Below are 26,687 nucleotides of genomic sequence, written 5' to 3'. Positions count from 1 at the left end.
AAGAGTCTGAGAAATCGGCATTTTTATGTGTACGTAAGTGGAAAATCCTTGCCATTAGTCAGTTACCGATAAAATGCTGTTCTATCGCCTCCAACAAATATCTTCTGGTAGACTGAGATCTGGCTGACAGCTGATTATTTCTAGTATATTCAATACTAGCATAAACTCTATAGATTATATTATCATTAGACTTTAGATAATGATCAAGCCCTTGAAGAGTTGAATCTCCGAGTTCTGCGCTGTCCCACATCTCTAACAGCACTACGGTTCATTATACTAGAAGCGAGTGTCCTGTCCCTCTGTCATGCTGCCAAAGTTCAACCTGATCACTCCTACGCCTTCAGCTTATCATTTTATGACTTGTTCTTTGAATCAAAGGTAAAGGGTACATATTGATAGCCTATGGTGAATAAGTAGTTAGACTGATGTTTTTTTGTCAGCCTTCTGATTTATGAAGACTGATTACAGTCAGCTGTTGCACAAGAATAAAATTTCGGTGTAAAAAAAAAAAAAAAACTGTACATTAAGCTTTATTTCAGGAAGCAACTGAAGAATTATTTTGTTTATGTAAATATATAAATATAAAAAAGACTATCTTGATTAAACCCTGCTAACCATAGGCCATTTACAAGTGTTTAAAAAATATATTTATGATTAGAATGTCACTTATTAGCTCTTGCAAATTATGCTCTTAACATATATATTTTTTAGAAATGGATTATTTTTTTTTCTTTTCGCTTTGTTCGTTTTAGCTCTTGCTACAAGATCATACACGCTTTACACTGCTATCATTCATGTTATACAGATTACGCCCTGAAAATAATAATCAATCATAGGATTCCACATTGATAGAAAGAATACTTGATTTGGAAGTAAGAAATAAACTGCAGTAGTTTTGAGCACGTCCAACCTTCTCCCTTAAAATTTTGAAATGTGAATATACGCAAATCTGTTGAATTTTATTATGGATATATTGTAAATTAAAATATGTAATTACACAGCGTATGTAATGAAATAATAAATCACCTTGCTGCAAAATTTGTTGAAGGTATGTGCATTTGTTTGTTATATACAGTTTACAAACATTAAATGAGCAAATTCCATTAAGCAGTACACAAAGTTAATTTATTACAAATTTAAAAATAATTATGAAACTTCTGAGAACAAAGTGTAGGGTTAAATAAAAGAAAGGTAAAATGAGAAACCTTTCAAATGACCGTATTGAGTTGTTTTACTTTCATAATCATTAATTAATCAAAAAGATGCTTTCAGTTTTATTTATAGTCAGCGAAATGATTGCTAGGAATATTTTTTTATGCAATTACGTCAACAAAAAGCTTTTCTCAGAGCTGCTTAAAAATAAAATCAGCTTTGACTACTGTTAAGTACCAAGTAACATAGTATGGAATTTTTATTGTTAACATTTTTTTTTTACGTTAAACGTCTGTCACTTTTGGTCTGCAAGTCAAGAAAACAGGCCTTAATAAAATGTAGGGTCAACAAAAACTAATTAAAACTAGATCACGTGAATACGGTTATTGCTCCTTTTTTTTATTATTATTAGTGTTTCACTCTCTGAATCATTCTCAGACTGTTGCTGATGATTTGTAAATGTTAGCTGTTTGATTTTAAATCTCATTCTAGAAACCATCGTACCCCCTCTGCAAAACTGTCATGCATTCTGCGTTTGCATTTCTCGAAGGCATTGGATTGTTTGAAGTCTCACAGCTTGGCATAATCCTTCAGTATTGTCTCCAGTTTCTGGCTCAGCATGATATTCCCTCTGACTTTCAATTTGCCAGCGAAAAATGCCTATGGGGTGGAAAACACGGAAAAACAACACTGATTTCTGAACAACGGCATTAACGTGCTAGAATAGTCCTAGCGCTCGCACATCTGGTGAATCAGCCTTAATGTGAAACAGTACCTTCTGTGGATTCAGTTTCCCCAGCACTACATCCATGAAATCCTCATCAGCCACAGTAAATGTCACGTCAGCTTTGCCGCTGTATGGACCTTTATGAAGTGCACCTTGTGCTGTTTTAAGATCAATAGCTGAACAGAAAAAGATCAGATCTTGGATTTAGAGGGATAAATAAATATGAAAGCTTGATCTGTGTGCCAAGAAAGTTACAGCATGTATCCCTTTTGGAGAGATGAAAAATGTTAAAATAGAAAAAGAAACAACAGGCAAGATATGATTTTTTTTTTTTAAGCTCAAAAAGCATTACATTTTAAATATCTAGAAGTATGAAGTTGCTCTTCACACAAGGCAATTGTAATTCATTAAAACAATGAAAGTGTTGACCCCTGTCATAGAGAGAATATTAGCATTTCATCCTTACATGTAATGTCTAATAAAGAACACTTGGGAAATAAAATCTTGAACCCCTCGGAATGATTAATCTGAAGTCTTACTCCACTTTGCAGCAGTCTTTCCTCCTTTGGTAATTTCCCATCCGAAAATAGCATTCACTTTCTTCACAAGTTCAACACCCAGGTCTTTGATCCGGCGTCCAATTTCAGCAAACACCAAGTCACTCTGGAGTCCACTGGTCTATAAAGTCACATTGTGATTTATAATCATTTTTTCATACAGTTGTTTTCCTCAAATTGCTTATTTTTGCTCACAATGTATTATTATTAATATTTAATAAAAATGATGCTGTACCTCTGCTGGAGAAGTGCTCGCGACAGCGCCGGGAGCTGCGTGGAGATCTATATACGCGCCAGATAACGCGACGTCTCCCGTCTCCTTCACCTGAACAGCCACAATAAAAATACATAAATGATTTGGACAGTGGAATGGAAATAGCAGAAAATAGAAGGTTCAGCAGTCAGTGTACGCTATAGACCGTGATGTAGGCTCTATACACAAGCGCTTATTCTCACTTTGCACTGAAAGTGAACTCTGTTTTCCTCTTTCCACATTTCTGTCTGTAGCGACTGGCCTGGGAACACTGGCTTCACAAATCGCACCTAGGAAAATAAAAAATAAAGGATAGAGCAAGAAGTTTTAATACAGACTGCCGCAATCATTCGAAGAAAGTATGCGGAAAAAAAAAAATAAAAAATTCTAAAAAAATCGCTAGATAGTTGAGTGTGTGTTACAGGAGTTTTACAAGGTTTTGAGTAGCGCTGCAAAAATCTGCCTCACCTTAATAGATTTCAATCTGGAAACGTCGTTTCCTGCATACTGCCTCAGGACCTGGCGTGCAGCAAATCCAAACGAGCAAAGTCCATGCAGTATGGGAGACTTGAATCCTAAAGTTTTAGACAACTTTTACAACTGTATATGAATCATTTCTTTGGGACAAACACTATTACTGTAACTGATTCTGAAAACATGCTCCTGTTTACAGTGGGAAGCACCTCTTACCTCCCATTGCTGCAAAGCTTGGGTCTATGTGAAGAGGGTTCCAGTCACCACTCAACCTATACAAAGCAGCCTAAAATGCAGAAAATGTTTTTGAGATAGTTGTGAGAGAGGTCAGTCCAAAATATGTATAAATGCCTGTATGAATATGACTAAATCTAATTGCTATGCACAATTACTCCATGCTGTCTGATATACCACCACCTACAAAATACTAACGAGTATAGCAATACTATTAATCAATTTGCAATCCTTTCATTAACTAGATCGTATATCACCGCTATCACACCTGATCTCTGGTGGTTTCATCAACCACGACTGCATCTGGTGATCTGTTTGGAGGTGCAACGGTGGCCTGGGAGGGGGGGAGGGGGGGAGAAATAAAACAAGGAATATTATAAATGCTGAACAAGAGGAATACATAAATAAACACTGAATAATCTACATGATTTACAGGCGTACCACTGCTTTATCTGATGTCCTCTTTCCACCAAACCCACCAGCCCCAACGATAAACACTGAGAACTGATTGTAGCAGACCAACTCCTGCTTGTTGTACGTGTAAACTGCAGGAATGAAGACGCATCATTGTGCTCCGTGTTATTTCTTGCTCGGTTCTTTATTCAGTTAGAACGGTTTTCATTTATCAAAGAAATATACATTACTGAGTAGTTCTTCCATATAATCAAGGCCAAATACAATATATTCTGATGATGATAAAAGATAATCATTCACCATCCAGGAGTATGACTGCTCCAGATCCTTTGTCGAGAACGTCTGCAATTGATGCCTTAGAGGTGAGCGTTCCTAGAAAATAGATGTTCGTTAAGCAGCCATGTAAAAGAAATAATTAATAAATAAATATCTATCATACAGTACACGCATGTGAAAGCAGATCATACCGGAAGTTGGCAACGGTTTGTACAATTCCAAGTACTGTTCTCCGTGTAGGAGCTACAAAACAATATACAGAGGGATGAATGTTAGCATTTACATTACATCCACTGTGTCCTTAAAGGCATACAAGAGTGGGAAATATAGAGAAGAATATATAGCAAGAAAGATATATGTACTGCACAAGTCTGATCTGATTAAGCAAAAGCCTCGGTGAGATCAGTGGCATAATTGAAGTCAAATCACTTGACATCACTTAAAAAAAAAATTAAAAATCTGCTCACCCTGGTAGGGTCGAAGCTGAGTCCTGGAACAGAACTCAGTCCTCCATCTAGCATTGATGCTTGAGCTGGGATAACTCCAAATGTAGGCAGGCAGCTGAACTCCTCATGACCTTCATAGAGGAACTTGAGGTGATCGGCCTCTCTAGTAGACATGCCCACTCCCAGGGCGTAAAGAATGCAGTGCATGTTAGTGTAGCTAAACGTCATCTCAGGAAGCACCTTCCCTACGGCCTCAGCCTGCAGGCATACAGTGTACATGTATAATTATAAAGGCTTTAGAAAGAAACTGATGTATTGTTCGATTAACCAGAAAGTAAATATCTGTTCAGTAGGACAGTAGTGTCATTTTATATATGATTTTATGACTATACAATTATGTACGCAAATTTATTGTAATAGTAACATTTCACAAATTAAAAATTCTAAATTTTATGGACTTATTGTATTTTGCATTTAAAGTGCGTTTCAAGCTGCATATTCAGTACTCACCGGGTTTATGCCAGATGATAAAGCGGTCAGAGCACTGGTTGGATTGGCTCCAATCCCTTTCTCAGCATCCACTTTCGACAACACGTCCACCAGCAAGTGCATCGACTCTTAATGGCAGTGCACAAAAGGGAACCAAATGTTTAATTAACCAGTCCACACTCAGAGGACAAAGACAGCGACATGCTCAACCCAAACATAACACAAATGATGAGCACTACAAAGCCATGCTAATAAGCCTTTTTGCAATCATAAGCAAACACACTCACAATGATGAGGCTCACTTAGCTGACTTTTTTTTTTTTTTTTTTTTGCAAACTTGCTAATAGATTAATGGAGATTTTATGTTCATGTATTTGTAAGCATGTGCAATGATGGACCCCATGGAGGGGCTTAAACCCATTCCATCTGATCCTCAAACTAGTCCTTTTAATTTAATTTGAGCCCCAATTTTAAACATATTACTACAGTCAAGCCCAAATTACAGAATTAACACAAATGGTTTATTTTCGAGTAATTCCTGCAAAAATATCAACCACCACTGCTTGTGTTTATATAATCTGTAGGCTGAAAGGTATAGGGACCACATATTTAATGATCATTAACACATTTCGGTGTTGACCTTGAATCGTAGCTGGCTTGGTGGCATTGGTGAAGTCACAGATCTGGGCCCACTTATCCCGAACCTCTTCTGGGCTCATACCCTGTTTTTTCTGACGGACAATACTGCCCAAAGTTCTCTCCCACCGCACTGCACAACCACATACCATTAAAAGTATTCAAATAGTCATTCATTCATCTTTTCAAATTTCAAATACAAAATATCCAACCATCAACATTCCACTTACATTTGCCAATCCAGCCGGCCCCAACCTAGGAATAGAACAAAAATGTTTGGAATTAGCTGAATTACAATTTTATATTTAATTTATCTAAGCAAAACTTATGATTTAATAAACTTCAGAATCACACCTCAAAAAGCCCTCCATTCTCCTGACATTGCTCATGGCAGAGCCACAAGACAAGAGGAGCCACGTACTCCGCTTTCAAAGACTCCACCAGATCTGACAAGGACAAATACAGTATTGTCACTAACAATTAGAGCAGGAGGGAACTCAAAACAAATCAGATCACACTACTTAATATCGCAAAACACTGGAAGTTTATTAAACTGCTTATCCTGTAGAATAATCCTACTGAGCTTTATGAATATTAAAAAAACTGCACTTCAGGAAATGAATACTCATGGAGGAAATCAAAGTTAATCCATTGTCTTGCTAACCGCATTTCGCCACACGTAGCTGATATTTGTATTTTATTTATGAGTAATTAAGTTGCTTTGTTTTAAATTTGGCAGTGACGTGAATTTAGGATTTTAGAAGTTCGGGATGGGGTTTTAGGAGCAGAGCAGTTTCTGATTTAAGAGAAAAAAAAAACTTAAGAGGCAGTGAAATGTTAACTGAATTTTGACAGCAAAAGTCAAATTACATATAATTTACATATTTGCATATAGGGAGTTGAATTCAATTTAACTTTTCTAGTAGCATGATGTTTATCCAATTCATGTCATACTGCCAGTATTCACAGATCACATGATGTATACACGATTTCAGCTTAAAAGGGTGTTAAGCCACTTCCACGATTCCACGATCTGGAATTTTTTACCACACTACATGTAAAGTGGCATGTGATTTTGGAGAAAATATATGGCTAACAAAATTAGATAGCTTGAGGCTTGAAAATTCACTAGTAAATGTTCATGTAGATAAAGTCGGTGTTAAGTACTGAGGAAAATGTACACTGTTTTCGAGTCAGATCATTTGGTTCATCTAACAAATAAGAACCAACCATTTTTTCACAACGTTTTTCTTAACCAGACAAAATATTTGTATTAATTGCAATCTAATCACCTCTACACAGGACTACACACACACACACACACACACACACATATATATATATATATATATATATATATATATATATATATATATATATACACACACACACACACACACACACACACACACACACACATACTTCTACAAAGGTTTCACTGCAATTAAAGAGTTTCTAAAAAGTAGTAAAACTAAGACTCAACCACGTGGTGAATAAAATCCTCCTATATATCGGCTACATTTTCCATCAATCATTTTGTTTCCATAATGCTACTGGCTGGAAATAAAAGGTTTGAAATTATAGGTGGTGATAAGAGACGTCACCTGGACACCTGCCTAAAGATTGTAGTCTCAAGCCTGAGATTCCACCTCTTTTACTGTTCTTTGTTTTGTGTGTTTTTTGTGTGTGTGGTCTTATTTGTTTTGTAACACTATATTCTACCAGCCATATTTGTTTTTTTACCAGCAAGATGTCGTTTTTTTTTTTTTATGCGAAAGTTATTTCCCAAATATATACAGACTAAACACCAGCCAAAATTCTGTGACAAACAAAAGAATAACCATCTAAATTACAACATTATTGTTCGGTTGGAGCAAAAATGCTTTACAGCATGTTTTTCACTGGAACCTTATCTTAGCTAATAAACTGGGATTAGCAGCAGTGGATGTGTTTGTGAATCGTTATTACAATAAATGTGTAAATAGTGCATTTTCTTTATGCATGTTGTTGTTGTGTACTGCTTACACACATTCAGCAAATACATTCGTTATACGTTTTCCATTCAAACACAGTGATGAAATCGCTGCTTGAGCTTTAGAGTTAGAGTTAGTCATGGTTACTCTTCCTTTTTATTTAATCTATTGCTGGACATTAACACCTGAGAACAGCGGGATATTGGTTGCACTGGCGCAACGCTGATGACTAGGAGGTTAAATATTAGTAAAAGGTAACACAATTGAACACAACATGCAGTTTTTAAATGAAGGTTTTTATTATTGAAGGAAAACAAAATCCAAGTAACCTAATAACTGCTTGGGCCACCCTGAGCAGCAACAACTGTCTCAATTACTTTCTTTACTCATTTGTTTATTAATTTCTTTGGATCTCGGCATGATGTCTAGCTTTTGATGATCTTTAAGTCTACTTCACTTTGTCAGGCAGGTCCTATTTAAGAGAATTCTTGATTGAGAACAGATGTGGCAGTAATCAGGCTAGAGAAATTTAACTCGGGTGTGATACAGTTTTAACAGGGGGGGCAAACACTTTCACACAGGGCCATGTGGTTTTGGATTTTGTTTTCCCTTAATAATAAAAACCTTCATTAGAAAAACTGCATGGTGTGTTCACTTGTGTTTATCTTTTACTTATATTAAAATTAGTTTAATGATCTGAAATATTAACGTGTGAAAAAAAATACTTTTTTGGCTACTTGATAAGCCTGAATTTTCTGTCTCATATCCATATTCGCAGAGATCAGCATTAAATTATCACAAATCAAGATTCTCGGCTCATAACCCATGCGAACATTATACTGGCTTGAAGAATCTTTTTTTGTTTTTGTAAATATCCGAAATGAATGCAGCAGCATGACAATCTTATTAAACCCCACAGGGGATATCAGATTTGGTCCAACCTAGAACAATACAGCGCTCTACTAAAGTGCAAATCTAAAGTGTAAAAAAAAGAGTACAGTGTTCCTGCATTGTATCTTTCCATGCTGTTTTTCTAAGCAGATGATCTGGGGATTATTTGTTGCATGGTTTTGATATATGTCCTTTAATTAGGGCTGTCAAAATGAACGCATTAATCACTAAATTTTAACAACACTAATTTCATTAACATGCAATTAATGTAGCATGCATTTTTATAAATAACTAAATATAAGAGGTGAAATTAAAACCTTCAAGGTAACACACATTAATTCCTTTCTTTAATCAGATATAAAAAAATAAATAAATAAACCACAAATAAATATTTTGACTTATGATTTAAAATAAATTTAAAACACTATAATTACAATAAAAAATTTACAAGAATATTTTGTCTTTATGCTCTATGTTGATATGGCTTCAATAATAATAATAATAATAATAATAATAATAATAATAATAGACCTACATTTGCATAAAGCATCCAAATTTGTCCATGCCGATGAAAAAGTTTTAATTTAAGGTACATTTAGAACGGATACAAATGTGCAATTAAGTTGCGATTAATCACGAGTTAACTCATGACAATCATGCGATTAATTGTGCTCAAGTATATTAACAGCCCTACTTTGAATAAATGCTTGTTTAATACAGGCATAGTTAATAGACCATTAAATGGTTTAATAAAGCTTTGCTTAAAGATACCGGTCGATAAAGTGATTTACATATTGAAAATAGCAAAGTAGAGTATACCTTGACAGGCACACACTCAGCTAAAAAAAAAACTCCATTATGGAAAAACTGCAATGACAAAAATTGCACTGAATAGCATGTATGAGTCTGTAATTATTCAATCACTTGCTAACCTGGTGGCATGACAGTCTCAGTGAGACGGGAACCCGCCGTAGGCGCAATGGTGTTGCAGTGGATGTTGTACTTCTGGCCTTCAATGGCCAAAGTATTGGACAGGCCCAGGAGGCCCAGCTTAGCAGCACTGTAATTTGCCTGACCGAAGTTCCCGTAGATTCCAGCGGCCGATGAGGTCATGATGATTCTGCACAATGTTGTTCAGATCATTAGTGTCATTATATATATATTTTTTAAATAGGGAATGTTATGTATATATTACCTCCCAAATTTTTGGTTCTTCATGTGATTCCATGCTGCCCGGGTGACTAAGAACGAACCCCTCAAGTGTACTCTGTGTATAAGGTCTAAATAAATAAGAATATATAAAGAATAAATAACTTAAATAATAAGACCTTTAAAAAAGTGAGAGGACACTAAACATTGTGCATTTATTTACTGACGGACTGCAACACAAAAAGGGTACATAAAGTTTACTCGCAACCTCTGCTATTCTTCTGTTCAAATGTGATACAAATACAGAATTAAAAGACAAAAGTCATAGAATATGTGGGAAAAAAACTATCATAATACTATTAAAAATGGTATATATCCGGGCAGTGTTTGTGTTTAAAATAAGAGGTTGTTAAGGCAATGGCCACCATTAGGACTGGATGCATCAGGGTCTAGTGGAATTTCAATCCACTCTGCACCAACTAAGCGCTAAATGCATTATGACGTGCTCATACAATAAACTTAACACTTATGAGTTCAAACTCTCTAGAACCTTGATTTGCTATACTGAGTAAATGTTATGTTGCAGATCGAACAATCTTACCTGAAAGTGACCATTGCCAATGATTCTTCAAAAAAAGATATAAAACTAAAGTTTGCTTTCACATCGTTCTTGCTTCTAAAAGCAATACATTTACTACCTTTTGTTTCAAAGTTCCAATACCAAAGATAATCTGGTTTATGCACCAGAAGTAGTAGTATTTATTTAGTGTTAAAACCCAACACTTGTATAACATGACCAAATTTTCCATATCCTTCATTGTCATGTTGCTTCGAAAGGTACAATTTTGTTGAGGTATTATGATTTTATTGGGTCAGAGCATCTTCAAAACTGCAGCTCTTGTGGGCTGTTCTCAGTCTGCACTGCTCAGAATCTATAAACATTTGTCAAAGGAAGGAACAGCAATAAGCCGGCAACAGGGTCATGGGCAATCCAACAGAAGAGCTCCTGTAGCTCAAACTGCTGAGGAAGATAACGCTGGTAATGACCGACAGGTCGCGACTGTTTTGGCAGGCGGTCATAATGTTATGCCTTTGCTCTTAACAAAGTTGAAATTCAATCCAATATATTATGTCTATATACACAAGACTTTTTTCTATACAGCAAAAAATAAGCCTGGGCTGAATATGTGCTTTAGGTTCTTTTTTCTTTTCAATTTTTGTAATTATTGTAGCATATATTTAATATTTTAAAGTTTATAATAACCACGCGTGTGAGTAGTATACACCAACACAAAAACTGTACGTTTGACTGAAACATTGCTAATTGAACATGAACTCTCGTGCCTCAGCATTCACTGATGTGCAGGGTTGGCTATTCTCAGCAAAATGTCCAGCCTAACTACATCTCTAAAACTGTGTAAAAAGACTTGACATACTGTAATTCCTCCAAAACCTCAGACATTAGAAATGAGAGTGACACATTCTACTTTGGGTAGTGAAACATACATTTCTAATTTGTTGTTTCGAAACTAACCCGATTGGCCAAAAAAGCCCTGGCAACCCAGCTGATGTGACAGGGGGCGGGGGGTATTTTCAGTTCTGCAGATAATTATTCTGTAGCTTGAACATAATGAATCCTGCATTCTTTATTAAACCGAGTAGAATCTCATACCTGCTGCTATGAACTTCCAGTCACCATGGTGATTTTATTAACCCGAATTGAATCCGCTATGAAAGGCTGCCTGAACGCAGCAGAGACACTTTTTTGTGTGTGTGCATGCGTGCGCGTGTTGGTATGAGTGGGTGTTTTTAGCTACTAGCGTATTAGCTTGTGAAAACGAGAAGTTTTTTTTGCCACCTGATTTGAAATAAGGAGGACATCACTATAAAAATGTTAACACCTCGCATAATTTGGGGCAAACAGAATACTCAGCAATCTATTGAACAAACTGATCAGGATGCAAATGTATCAAATAGAGAGCTGAAATGATACACTGTATACAACCATCCCTTTCAGCATACATTGTTGACAGGGGGAAAAAATGCAAGCAATTAAGTTGCCAAGATTCAGAATGTAGAGCTAAAAGCATAATGAGAAAAACAGGGGTGACCATGGCAATGTAAAACTCCCTGAGGCACCATGAGGAGAATTCTTAGCGAATTCATCTTATCGTTGCTCCAAAGTCTCAAACTGACTTGTGAGCAAAGTGCAGACCCTGGTGGGCGAGGGGAAATGAAGCATGCATATCTCAGAGCTCCATGCTTGCAGAACTGGAGCAGTCGTGCGAGAAAGCATCCTGCACATTCACTTTACTGAAATACTTTTGTGTCCTTACAATTTATGCTACATGTGTGCACTTTGCAACATCTAAGCTCACAGATAATGTTCAGAGCCCTCATATTGCACACCCTCACACGGCCTATTATACATGCTGTTTAAATGCCTTTACAGAAGACATTAGGTATCGGAAATTTCTTCGCCATCCTGATCAGTACGTACCCCAGTCAAGGTCACTAGTCCTAGCAAAAGATCGGTCACGCAGGATCCTTGAAAATCGAAGAACAGAGAAAGTAGTCCATTAAGATCCATAGTTTTTATAAAGAAATGTACAAATTTGATGTATGAAATTCCATAAATACAAAACAAACTCACCCAGCATTGTTAACCACAATATCTAAAGAGAAGAAAACAACATTAAATCACACAGCTACAATTCACAATGGTGCTTGTGGGGGTTTCTCGTGATGCCATAAGCCACTTTTAAAATCAGCACCGGGAAAAAGAGCTTGCTAAAATATTTTAGGAGATCATTTTGATTACTATATTGGAACAAATTCTGTCACGGATGAATCTGAATTGAATCCAAATATTTGTTTATAATAATTGTTGTACTGTAATCATTGCAAATAATTTTCTTAAATACATTTACAAATCAAACTTCAGTAGGTTTTTTTTTATATCTACATTTGTTCCAATGAGACATCATTATGAAAAAATGATAATAATCCTATATTCCAACCCATTCCCTATTAATATTCTAAACTGTTTCCTATCCATCCAAATACAACTTAACTAGATTTAGTGCTGAGTAGACATATTATATTACATTTTTACACCAGTATCATTCTAAGTAGAGGCTACATTTATTACCGTTTACAATATTATCACAATATTCTAAAACAATTAGTACATTACTACCGGATTATGCGATTGTCTTCTCCAAGGACACATGGATTCTTATTTAATAAATACGAAAATGTAGAAGACAGTTGTTCCTGGGCAACTTTCCAAATATGACAGACCTTATCAAAGAAGCATCTTCCCAAATAAGAGACAGGAGTAATGCTTTAAGGTATTAGATCAATTTAAAAGCCACTGTCAAAACCCAGCATAGCTGAGCTCGTTGGTTCTACATTGCATCCGGAAAGTATTCACAGCGGGTTATTTTTTCCACATTTTGTTATGTTACAGCCAATTCCACAATGGATTAAATTCATTATTTTCCTCAAAATTATACCAACAATACCCCATAATTGACAATGTGAAAGAAGTTTGTTTGGAATCTTTGCAAATTTATTACAAATAGAAAAACTAGAAAAAATGTAAAAAAATAAAATAAAATGTACATAAGTATTCACAGCCTTTGCCATGACACTCAAAATTGAGCCCAGGTGCATCCTGTTTCATCTGATCATCCTTGAAATGTTTCTACAACTTGATTAGAGTAAATTCAGGTGATTGGACATGATTTGGAAAGGCACAAACCTGTCTATATAAGATCCCACAGTTAACAGCGCATGTCAGAGCACAAACCAAGACATGAAGTTCAAGGAATTGCCTGTAAACCTCCGAGACAGGATTGTATCGAGCCACAGATCTGAGGAAGGGGACAGCAAAATTGAGCACTGTGGCCTCTATCATCCATAAATAGAAGAAGTTTGGAGTCACCAGGACACTTCTTAGAGCAGGTCGCCCAGTCAAACGGAGCGTTCGGGAGAGAAGGTCCAGTCCCTGAGGTGACCAAAAACCCAATGGTCACTCTGAAAGAGCTCCAGCATTTCTCTGTGGAGAGAGGAGAACCTTCCAGAAGAACAACCACCTCTAAAGCACTCCACCAATCAGGCCTGTATGGTAGAGTAGCCAGACGGAAGCCACACCGCAGTAAAAGACCCATGAGCACCCGCCTGGAGTTTGCCACAAGGCACCTGAAGGATGCTCAGACCATGAGAAACAAATACTGAACTATTGGGCCTGAATGCCAAGCGTCATGTCTGGAGGAAAACAGGCATTGCTCGTTAGCTGACCAATACCATCCACTACAGTGAAGCATGGTGGTGGCAGCATCATGCTGTGAGGATGTTTTTCAGCAGCAGGAACTGGGAGACTAGTCAGGATTGAGGGAAAGATGAATGCAGCAATGTACAGAGAAATCCTTGTTAAAAACCTGCGTTCTAGACCTCAGACTGGGGCAACAGTTCATCTTCCAACAGGACAAAGACCCTAAGCACACAACCAATAGAACAACGGAATGGCTATGGGAAAACTCTGTGAATATCCTTGAGTATCCCAGCCAGAGCCCAAACTTGAGCCAGATTGAACAACATCTGGAGAGATCGGAAAATGGCTGTGCACCGACGCTCCCCAGCCAACCTGGTGGAGCTTAAGAGGTTTTGCAAAGAAGAATGAGGAGAGACTGCCCAAAAATAGGTGTGCCAAGCTTGTAGCATCATACTGAAAAAGACTTATTGGTGTTAAAGGTGCTTGGTGCGAAGGCTGTAAATACTTACGTATGTGACTTTTTTTGTTTGTTTCTTTATTGCATTTCTTTAATTTTTTTAAATTTGCAAAGATTTAAACACACTTCTTTCACGTTGTCATTACGGGGTATTGTTTGTGGAATTTTGAGGAAAAATGCTGTAACATAAAATGTGGAAAAACTGAAGCAACATTGTGTAATTAATATATGTTTAGGATTTTTATTATTAAAAATAACATGTTAAAATAAATGACCATATTGCATTTCTTAAGGACTTCACTATAAACAATCATAAAATGTTTTTAAACATTTAATTTGAACAACAATTATTTATTCATGTATATGTTAAATAGAATACAAAATAAACATAATCTAAAAAATATAATATAAAATATAGACAATTATGACAGTGGTGATTCAAAACTCTAATTATTCCCTCAATCTCAGTTTGACTATCCTGCTTTTACTATGACTTCGATTGAATTGATCATTAGAATCCCCCATCCAATCTATCCAATATGATTTAAATGAGAGAGAAGGGGGTGGGGGGAAGCACCTATTCGTCCAAATGCATCCAGAGCAGTCTGGATTAGTTTTTCACCATCTTCTACTGAATCTGTAGGAAAAATAAAAAAACATTTAAAATGAAATTGCACAAGTAAATATATGTTTATATATATATATATATATATGTTTATATATATATATATATATATATATATATATATATATATATATATATATATATATATATATATGATCCACAATAAATAATGAACATATCTCACAGATTCCAGATTACGTACCATAATTTGCCACAGCTCTGCCACCTTTAGCTTTTATCTCTTCAACTACTTTATCAGCAGCTGCTGAACTCTTTCCCCCTCCCTTTATATCACCCCCGAGGTCATTCACTGTGTACAGAACAGACAATTGACAGGCAGTTTCCTATTAAATAATCCAGCATAAAAAAAATTAACAGATTTACTAAGAATATAACCTACCAACCACTGAAGCTCCTCTCTCTCCAAACGCTAAGGCATACTCTCGCCCAAGTCCTGAAAAAAACATGCCGGATTGCACTTTATTACAAGTGATCTGTACATGGACTTTATTAGAACTGCATACTCAAGTTAAATACTCAATACTGAAAAAAAATGATCAGTTAAACACTTTACATCCAAAAAAAACATTGGTTGGTTCTCATTAATATTCTTGTTTCAACATATAAACTTTTTTTTTTTTTTTTTTATTAGCTGCAAAAGCATAGCGCTGCTATTTCTGTTGCCCTTTGCTCTATAAACACCAGGCACAGTTGCAACAGTGACACTCCATATAAATGTGTATTGTTCACTGTGGTCTTCAACATCATTCTCTTCTTATTACTGAGGCTTTACAAAAGATAAACGACTAAAGTACAAGGGCATAGAGACAAAACACTCAGACATAAATACATACATTTAAGCCGAGCTATAAATAAAATTCAGTTAAAGACACAAAAATGTCACCAAAGTTTGAACAAAGCCAGGCTGTGAGAGGTGTTGCTGCAAAATTTGAACTTTGCTAATAAGAGCATTTTTCTGATATTAAATTTATTCCTACTGTGGTTTTTAATCATTTGGAAATATTTTACTTTTGAATTTATTTTTTTAGCTTTTCAGTTGTCATATTTTCTGTTAGCAAATGTTTAATTGTTAAATGTTTAACATTGGGATTTGGGGATCCCTTTTTTCATATGGGTGTTGATAACGGTCAGAACAATTTACATCCTATAATAAGTAGTATATTTTCTGGTAAATGTGAGACGTGATCAAATATAGTCAACAATCTATAGACTTTCAAGCTTTGAAAAGGTATATTCCTGTTTAGGAATTACACTCGTTTTTATATTCCCTCCACCTTCGCAGTCTACAACATATATTTATAACAGTTACTGTGTCCAAATAAGAATGAATACCCAGGGATCTCCTGAGATGCTTTTTCAGGCATTTATTATAAATCTTCCAGTTGCTGCATGGTTGAGAGTCTTTTTGGCTTCGGTTTAGTCTTCGGGATGTGAAAAGCACATACGCTTGTTCTGGGATCAGGTGACTGACTCAGCCATTTAAGACCATTCTATTTCTTGCATTTAAAAGGTTGCTTCCACTATGTTTGGAATCATTATCCATCTGCACTATGCAGGCCATCCTATCAGTTCTCAGAGTGAATCTGCACAGAAAGTGAAACTCTTTATACTTCAGAATTCATCCTGCTACTTGTCAGCAGTCCCATCAATAACCACCAGTGACACAGATCTATTGGCAGCCACACATGCCCATGCCATAACACTGCCTCCCCATGTGTGACAGATAAGATACGATATACCTTTATTCATCCCACAGTGGGGAAATTTCTTTGTTACAGCAGGATAGATATGTAACAAAGTGTTACATATGATATGGTAAGCTTTGGATTATGAACCCCTTCCAATTTCTTCTCCATACTCTATTCTCCCAATCAGTCTGGTACAAGTTAATCTTGGTTTTACCTGTTTACAAAAAATTTCTGAGCCCAGAACTGAGCATTTTTTAAGCACTCTTAATATTTTTTGTTCTTCTTGAGTGTCATCAGCAGTCTGCATCTTGTTGAAAAAGTTTTTACATTCATGAAGTCTCTTGATTGTAGACTTTGACAATGATGTGCCTACATCCTCAAGAATTCTCTTGACTTTCTTAAATGTGATGGGGACACAATTCTGCAATTATCCACTTTAGTTTTTTGTGGTCCTCAAATCCTTTTAGTGTTGCTCAACGTTTCTGCTCTCTCTCTCTCTCTCTCGCTCTCTCTCTCGCTCGCTCTCTCGCTCGCTCTCTCGCTCGCTCTCTCGCTCGCTCTCATAGATCTCTTTTGTATTTCAGATTAATGGTGACCTCCTTCACTAGCATCCACACCTTATAAATTGCAATCGAAGGTGAAGGACCTGCGATCATCTCTCTTCATCCAGAGTTTCATAGTTTCTTATTTGCCATTTTCTTTCTCCCTGGAGAAAGTGATAATGAGTTTCGTCTGACTGGGTTGTGCTGTTGTCAGCAAGCTCTTAATCATGAGAATAATATTTTAATCAGGTTGACAAAGTGTACAGAAATATTTGTTCTGTATTTGCTCTATATGATGTTGGTAGTGACACTAACATAGCATAATGCAGAATCAGTTATATGATGTACAGGATAATTACAGGGTAGGATCAACTGTCTGTCTGGCAGAGGGTTAATGTAGAATCTGTAACATTTTATAATAGTCCCAGTTTAAATGTAAATACATCACTATTTTGTACTTAACACCAGGGGAGGACGATGGGACAATGTTACAACATTATTTTAGTAATACATTTATTACTGAAATGTCTCACAAATCTGTTTTTATATATAGCTCAAGCATACTCATGCACAGTCGCACTGAGAAGTTTCAATCCTAAATTATATCATGAATCATGAGACATGAACAAACCAAGAACAACCAAAAGAAGGCAGGTTCTTGTTCTATGTTTCCTCCTATTTTTGGTAACAGTAGAATGGCTCACAACATGCAGGAGTCAGGGTCTAAAAATTGACAACAAAAAAAAAAGCGCAAAAACCACTGATCCTTGATTACGATATAAGTCTCAAATGTTTTTTCACTCATACTGCCATTCCTCAGCTGTACATAAAATAAAAAAAAATATTTTTTAAATATAAACCACTTCACTTAATATACTCAGTCTTGAAAAATTAAATATTAGCTTAAAAAGGCAACACATTAATATAGCGTTAGCCCTTTCCTCAGTGTTATAATAACCCTCAACCACCGTGGCGGCTTTTTATTAGCTTTTCAAGCATGGCTGTGGGGATTTGCCAAATCAGCCAGAAGAGAATTAGTGAGATCAGGCAGTGATATTCAGCAGGATATGCATTGCAGTCCGATTTCTAATTCGTTCCACAAGTGGTCAGCGGGTGGTCTCAGTACAGGCTTTAACACAGCGGGATTCTCATGTTGAGCCATATTTGAATTTGTAACTCAGCATACAATGACAATTTCATGTGCCTTCAACTTTGTGGCAGAGGTTTATGGAGGACTCATACATAGGGTCATAGCCAGGCTTAAAATGATTTGTAACCCTAACCCTAGTTCCTTGTTTATGTCCGTGTTCATCATTTAAACAAAAAGTACAATTGAAATAAATCGTAACGTTCGTTTTTTTTATTCATATTTAAAAGGGAAGCAAGTAAAACAAAAAACAAAAAAAAACAGAGCAGCGGGAGGAAGCAGTCAGTGCAATAAAATTAAACTATGCATACATTTACCTGCAGGCTTCTGTGAGCTCGAGAAAACTTAAATACTGCGGGTGGGAGCGGGAGAAAATAACATTTTTGCGGGAGCGGGACAGAAATATTCGTCCTGTGCAGGTCTCTAGTTACATCACCTAGAACTGGGAGTAATATGAGGAAACAGCAGTCAATTAAAAAAGAAACTTGTGTGCAAACTTGCGATTAAACTGGACATTATTTAGACAGCAGGTGTCGGTCCCTTTACATCTTTTATTTATACTTTAATTTAATATATAGTTCAGATGAGAGAATATACCGCATCACAGACACCACCACTAGGCAATCAATAACGAGACTAGGCTAGATCTAAACCTACAATAATGCCAGAAAAACAAAAAAACAGAAAACAAATTCACATTTAGAAGACAAGCATTCCAAATGTACAGTCTCTCTTTCAACAATAGAGATCGACAATTTTGATGGTACAATATTCCCATCAAATTTTCTATTCATTTAGAGCCCCTGTCTATTATAAATCATTACAAAATCACCTTTCCCAAGTTGCCATTGTTGACTGAGCAATCCAATCATTTTCTTAATCATTAGAAGACTCTAGAACAGGTGAATGAGGTGAAGAAAAAAAAATTAAAATCATCCACAAATGACTTCCATGTATTTTCACTGCTTCAATTCCCTCCACTCTTCTGGGAAGATGTTCCACTAGATTTTGGAATGTGCTTATGGATATTTGTGTCCTGCCACAAGCATTTTACAAAAGGCAGGTACTGATGTAAGCTCACTTTGTGCACAGTGGCATCAACATACTGGAACAGATTTGGGTTTCTAAGTACAAGTGAATGCAAAATGTTATTATAGCGCATCTAAACACGGCCGGTACAATTGAGTGCCTCCAGCTTTGTGGTAACAGTTTGGAAAAGAACCACATAGAGCAGGAAAGGTCAGGTGACCCAATACTTTTGGCAATATAGTGTTTTTAATATGGAAGTGGAGCCACTGGATATGACTTTGTGTATCAATAGAAATGTTGACATTGATTAAATCTGCTGGCAAGATTTTTAGTACAGTTTTAGTGTTAGAGTTTAAGTTTAACCTCTTAGTCGTCAGCGTTGCGACAGCGCGACCGATATCCCATTGTTCTCAGGTGTTTAGCAATAGATTAAATAAAATAGGACAAGAGTAACCATGACTAATTACACATCATTCTAAAGCTCTAAGCTTAAAGCAGCAATTTCAGATCACTGTGTTTGAATGGAAAATGTATAATGAATGTATTTGCTGAATGTGTGTAAGCAGTACACAACAACAACATGCATAAAAAAGCACTACTTACATTATTATTGTAATAACGAGCCACACACACACATCCACTGCTGCTAATCCCGGTTTATTAGCTAAGATAAGGGTCCACTGAACAACATGCCGTAAAGCATTTTTGCTTCAACCAAATAATAATGTTGTAATTTAGATGGTTATTCTTTTGTTTATGTCACAGAACTTCGGCTAGTGTTTTGTCTGTATATATTTCAGAATAACTTTTGCATAAAACAACATCCTGCTGGTAAAAAAAAAAAAATGTGGCTGGTAGAATATAGTGTTACAAAACAAATAAGACCACACACACAAAAAAATAAAATAAAAAAAACAGTAAAATAGGCAGAATCTCAGGCATCAGTCTACAATCCATAAGCAGGTGTCTGTTCTGCACCACCTATCATTTCAAACCTTTTATTTCCAGCCAGTAGCATTATGGAAACAAAATGATTGATGGAAAATGTAGCCAATGTGTGCAGGATTCTAACGATATATAGGAGCATTTTTTTCACCACGTGGGCGAGTCTTAGTTTTATTACACTTTACAAACTCTTATTGGTCCAATGGCATACGAACCAGGAAGTGTTGCAGCTCCCAGTTCTACTCAAACAGCTGTTTCACCTCGTGTTAACTGGACTATGTTTACAAAAAAAGAAAAAATGGACAGTAAAAAAAGTTGTTTTATCAGAGATTTGCACAAAGCAGCGATGTGGAAAATATTCCTGGGGGCAGAGTAACAACAGAGACTTTAAGATCTGCATGAAGATGCTATTTTACATCTCTAAGTTTATACCGTAATTTCCTGACTATAAAGCGCACCCATATATAAGCCGCACTGAATTTGACAAAGATTTTTATTTTAAACATAAATAAGCCGCACCTGTCTATAAGCCGTCTACACTGAAACTAATGAACTTTACACAGGCTTTAATAAAAGAAAGTGTCTGTTACACGGTGTAACGGGTAAAATAAGTTGCGCTTCCTTTAAGAGCAGAGCGGCATTTTGGGAATTGCCTGGCGTTGCATTTTTCCGTTATTACTGCATATGTGCAAGCCCGAGGAATATGTCCTTATTATTTTCTGATGCTCAAGTTTCTTTGACTAACCCATAACGCTGTTGCCAAGAAAAATAAAAAAGCACGGGTTTTGGAAACCTGTCTGTGCTTATATGATTTCTGTTGCAACTGGAGTTAGCGAGCTCTCCCTTCACCCAGACTCAACACGTTACAACGGCTTGTATCTAAATAGTAGCCTACCAAGAAAGTCATTGTTCACGGTCTTCCTCCTTCCTTTCACAACTATTTCTCTCAGGAGTTTATCTTTTGGCATCGTCATGCGGTAAAAAAAAAACTTTTTTTCTCTCGATGCCGTGCAGCTCAGAACACAGGTGAGGTGCGTTTTTTCGTTTCCGTTCGGAAATTTCATTGGTCTAATTCATTGGTCTAATGTCTAAGTTTTTTTGGATTGAAGTTTGTGAAACCGGGAAAAACCCAGGGAAAATTCATAAATAAGCCGCTTCGTTGTTTAAGCCATGGGGTTTAAAACATGGGAAAAAAGTAGCGGCTTATATTCCGAAAAATACGGTATATATATATATATATATATATATATATATCTCCCTTTACATATTACTATATATCTCCCTTTATACGATTTTATAGGTTTTATTGCCCGTTTGTTTTTATAAGAGAAATGCTTGAAAAGTGTGTGTGTGTGTGTATTGTTGAGATTGAAATGGCCGCACATCAATAGTAATGTCCATGACTGTAAAACAATAGCTTGTCTGGCTACCTAGCCATCAATATGAATGCCAAATCAATATCAATAGCCAAACATGTATAACAGCAGCCTTTAATAGTCAGCCATTTATTTCTATGCAGACTGTATGAATAGAGTATGAATGAACACCTGAGTTTAGCAGGTGTCTCTCAAACAGGGGGAGGGAGAAAAGGATCAGACACAGTCTCAGATAAATGTTTTAGGAATCTCATTTGTCATGAAAATCTTGCAGTACTTTTCTGGATTGCTTCAGGACCGATTTCATGTATTTATATATGAAATAAAAATAATGTTAAATGCAGGAAATGTATATCCATGGCACTTCATCATCTATAACTTAATATCTCTTTGAGCAATATCAACTTTGATGATTGACAGTAAAGCTCAAAGTGTCTTCTTTTTAAAGATATCTAAATTGTGTATGTAGCACATTTATATCAGGAACTGTTAACATTTTAAATTAGGTAGAGCATTTCAGCTGCGAGTCCTAAAATTTGGGCTGGGTGGGCGAACCAGACATAGTCTCGGATAAATGTTTGTAGGAATCTCATTTTCATGATATCCACATTCAATTTAAAATATGAAACTCATTAAGAAATAATTTCAATTCAGGAAATTTCTTTCCACAGTACTTCATCATGTATAACTTAATGTCTTTTTGAGCAATATCAACTTTGATGGACATAATGGACAGTAAAGCTCAAAGTTTCTTCTTTTTTAAAGATATTTAAATTGTGTATGTAGCTCATTTTTATCAGAAACTGTTAACATTTAAAGTTAGATAGGGCATTTCAGCTGCGAGTCCCAAAAGCTGTGGCGAAGGCTAACAGGTTAAGTTTAAGCAGCCACTGCTAGTCTGGTTGGAGACTACAGTTGACTACAATGCTTAGGACTGCAGTGTGTATGAACAATTCTGCATTTAAGTTACCACCTCAACACTGGCTTGCTCATTAGGGATAAAATTATATCCACTAAACATATAACCTGTTTATTTCTGTAAAGCTGCTTATGGACAACATCCATTGTTTAATGTGCTATACAAATACATTCAAATGGAACAGAAGTGTTGAGAGCAAAGCCTATAAACAATAAAAAGTTTGTTTACATGCTGCACTTCAGCCTTCAGGCTTACCCATAATCCCCTCTGTGCACTACCATACAAGAGGAAATTAAGAAAGAAAAAGAAATATAAATTGTATATATATATTTTTTTTAATCATCATGCTAGACACTAATACTGATCAGTCACATGGCCTGATATTAAGGATATTACATAATTGATCCTGATATATTAAATATGTACAACGGTGTAAACAATAACAGCTCTGGAATCAGGAAATCTGTACTAAAGGAAGCTTTGATACAAACACAAGGTTTCACTGCCCACACTGAGGCCATGTTTTATCAAGACTCCAGAACTAGAGAGGTTCACTGAAACCCTACTGTACGCACATGGACGTGTGATCATTAGCTAGTTGTTTGTTTGTTTGCAAACGAAAGTGCAAAGGAAGTTTTGACTTTTTAAACAAAAAACTTGCTTGCTTTTATACATGCATTGCATTGTTGTTTGTTGCTAAACACGGTGCGATCTAATTCACCAAATCGGTTCACTACTGCGCGGAAGTTGTTATTGTTGATACTTCCGGTCCAGATATCTAACCTTGTCTCATCATTCTTTTTCTTTAAGATTGCTATTCAATTGCAATTCACACGTGCATCTCAGATCTGTTTGCTGACCTGCTGCTTTCTCCCCGAGCACAGAGACTGCAAGCTGCTTGAGCTAGCAGCATTAGCAGGTTATAAACAGTTTAAAACAGGGCTCTGTCGCCTCTCTACTCACCACCGCCGGCTCCCGTCACAAGAACGACTTTTCTAGCAAACGACAGCGGTGCAGACATGATGGAACCCTCAGTCCGTGTTCCTGCAGGTGAACTGACTGCGTTTTTCTTGACTCTTCACCTACTTCCTACAATGGACTTCAGGACATCGCGTCATCGCATCCGGCCAATCAGAGCTCTCCCCGGGCCTCGCGACTCCCTGTTCACGGAGCGCGTGCATTGAGAGCTCTCACGACCTGTAGTGCACAATTCACTGATGTTTTTTTTCCAGTTCTGCATGTGTTTACTTTCCACATAACAGCTCGATCAGGCTACCAAATACCTCAGATATATAATAATTCTTTGTTGAAATCGCCGAAAATATATAAAATACAAAATCCTATAACAAAAGCACGTTTTTCTTGTTAACGGAGAACACAGCTGCCGACATCTTTGTATATTAAGGTATAGAGTCCATTTGCTATCTGGATAGACAAAGTTCTTTCTGTATTTACTTTAGTTTGCATCTTAAGGAGGACAAAGTCTTCTAAGAATGCTGAATTTATTAAATAATTATTATATTTTGTCACTACTTTTGTCACTACTGATAAAATGAGCAACTGTACTAGTAGAATGCATTTCCTTCTAACAAATTACTTACCTGAATAAAATACTAACAGAAGTAGTCAAACCACAATGCAGCCTTTCAAAAGTCTTTCATCAAATTGCAAATGTTTTTGTACATTCGTTTAATTGATTGTGTACAATTGTCTGCTGTCTCCTACATTATTAGTTCTTTATCTCATATTGATCCAAATATATAATACTAGTTTCACCTGAACAGTCTTAATCCCCAAAACATCTCGGCATCACTTCATTGCATAAATCATTCGATGCAAAATGGTTAAACCAGCTTTCATCATCTCTCAAGGTTAAATTTCTATTAAACCTTTTTGTCTTTTTGTAAATGTGTCTTAAATTGATGAATTGTGCACCGTCTCAGACCGTACAGAGGATAGTGAGGACAGCCAAAAAGATCAATGGAGTCTCTCTCCCCTTTATCACGTACATTTAAAACACACGCTGCATCCGCATAACCAACGGCATTGTGAAAAACATCACGCACCCTTCACACACACTCTTCACCCTCCTACCATCAGGAAAGAGGTATCCGGGCCCTCACATCCAGACTGTGCAACAGTTTTTTTTTCCTCAAGTCGTCAGGCTCCTCAGCACACAGAACTGAACTGTACATAACACACACACACACACACACACACACACACTCACTCACTCAACTGTGTGTTACTGAACTGTCATAAACCTAAACTCAAACACACACTCAATACTCATTTTATTTCATACATATCCATGTCAACAACACCACACATATTATATTATAATCATATTATAACTGTTTACATGCTGTTTTGCACACCTAATGATTGCTGCTCTTGCTGTTTTGCACATCCTTTTGTTTATTTTTACAAGTACACACTTGTTTATAATTCTCTTTTTCACATTGTAGTACTGTATAACAAATTATACAGTCAGTTTACTGTATAATGTGTTTTGTAAATTGCCTTGTATTGTGTGTTGCACTGTTTTTGTTTAGCACGTTTACACTAGGTTGCACGTAATGCACTTTATGTGGCTAGGACAACTTACTTTAGTCCTTAGCTCAGTGTTCTGTATGTAGCTCTATGTTGTGTGATGTAGCTCTATGCTGTTTTATGTACCATCGAGGTTCTGAGGAAACATTGCCTTATTTCACTGTGTACTGCATCAGCTACATATGGTTGAAATGACAATAAAAGCTTCTTGACTTGACTTCTTGAATCTTGAATTCGGCTAGTGTACATCATCAGATCAACCAATAAACAACTAGTTCTCTAAAACGGGTCAAAGGTGAATCTTGCGTTCAATTGGCGAGTGTATACAGACAAAGCAAAACACAGAATTACAATTTCTGAAATTGTCTGAACAACCAAGAAATGACCAAACACTATTATAGTACAGTAAAAGTGTAAATCGTGTCTGGTCTCTTGCAATTAATATAAATCAAATATGCAGTCAAATAAATAAATAAATAAATGAATAAAATTCATTTTTAAAAAAGTGCTGTTGAAATTCATAGATGCCATACAAAAGAAATTCAACCATGTGAATTTACAATTACAATCAAAATCACAGTTTATATCAGGAAATACTGAAACTGTGAGCCATTATACTGACAATATGACTAAACATTTTGACAATCTTGTTTGTGAACGATGACAAAAGGAATTGTTATTCTGATGGCAATGAGATGTTCATTGATACAAATACTTAGTTTTGAGAGATGAACTAAAGATTTTAAGACTTTTGCAAAAAATCCAATGTGTTGTTGTGCTGTTTGTACAAGTTGTTTTGCGAATCCACTCACTGGTTTGCAAAGGATGATTTGAGAAATGCTCCAAAGTACCTGAGAAAAACTGTAACACATATAATGCACTGCCACGGGCAAGGTAAAGAACACCTTCCCTTTAATTCTGTGTTTATTTATCATTGCCTAAATATCTCCTGTGTGATTGATAGTCTCCAATTTTTTAAACAATAAGAAATAACAACAACAAAGTTGCAGTCTTAATTTTAATTTTAGTTTTTTAAGACCTAAGTGGCCCCTTAGGGGTCTAGACAAACAGACAGACAGACAGAGACAGACAGACAGACAGACAGACAGACAGAGACAGACAGACAGACAGACAGAAGTCAAGTCATGTCAAGTTTATTTCTATAGTGCAGAACTCAAGTGCAGAGAAACCAGACTCAAAAGGGGGGAACTCATCCTCATTTGGGTGACATCAAGAATGTGATCATAAATCTTTAAACAATACAGAACACTGGAGAGTGAGAACTAACATGAGACAGACAGACAGACAGACAGACAGACAGACAGATAGATAGATAGATAGATAGATAGATAGATAGATAGATAGATAGATAGATAGATAGATAGATAGATAGAAAAAAATTGCCTATTTGCAAATACACATACTGTACCTGTGT

The 26,687-nt window shown here is 36.2% G+C and overlaps 1 protein-coding gene across 1 annotated transcript; it reads right to left on the bottom strand.

Moving 5' to 3' along the window:
- Positions 1–1,530: 1,530 nt before the first annotated feature.
- Positions 1,531–23,826, bottom strand: hsd17b4 (hydroxysteroid (17-beta) dehydrogenase 4). The gene is made up of 24 exons (XM_046870619.1): positions 23,663–23,826; positions 15,433–15,486; positions 15,235–15,342; positions 14,985–15,044; positions 12,325–12,346; positions 12,172–12,218; positions 9,718–9,802; positions 9,455–9,642; positions 6,013–6,104; positions 5,889–5,913; positions 5,663–5,791; positions 5,044–5,150; positions 4,555–4,791; positions 4,279–4,330; positions 4,112–4,183; positions 3,839–3,942; positions 3,666–3,731; positions 3,380–3,449; positions 3,158–3,264; positions 2,893–2,979; positions 2,672–2,761; positions 2,419–2,557; positions 1,928–2,055; positions 1,531–1,812 (listed from the first exon to the last, which is right to left on the bottom strand). The coding sequence occupies exons 1-24, from the start codon at positions 23,718–23,720 to the stop codon at positions 1,723–1,725; spliced, it is 2,217 nt and encodes a 738-aa protein (XP_046726575.1). The 5' UTR covers positions 23,721–23,826; the 3' UTR covers positions 1,531–1,722.
- Between the last annotated feature and the right edge of the window lie 2,861 nt (positions 23,827–26,687).

The sequence above is a fragment of the Silurus meridionalis genome, chromosome 17 (assembly GCF_014805685.1).
Source record: "Silurus meridionalis isolate SWU-2019-XX chromosome 17, ASM1480568v1, whole genome shotgun sequence".
NCBI classification, from domain to species: domain Eukaryota; kingdom Metazoa; phylum Chordata; class Actinopteri; order Siluriformes; family Siluridae; genus Silurus; species Silurus meridionalis.
This window is presented reverse-complemented; position numbering and strand designations above follow the sequence as displayed.

Bases quoted from the DNA above. Each gene is read 5' to 3' on its own strand.
- hsd17b4 (XM_046870619.1), bottom strand. From the start codon at position 23,720: ATGTCTGCACCGCTGTCGTTTGCTAGAAAAGTCGTTCTTGTGACGGGA. The intron at 15,045-15,234 runs GTACGTAATCTG...TTTTTCCTACAG, and splicing joins CAGAGCTGTGGCAAATTATG to ATTCAGTAGAAGATGGTGAA. The intron at 2,762-2,892 runs GTGAGAATAAGC...GTGGCTGTTCAG, and splicing joins GAGTTCACTTTCAGTGCAAA to GTGAAGGAGACGGGAGACGT.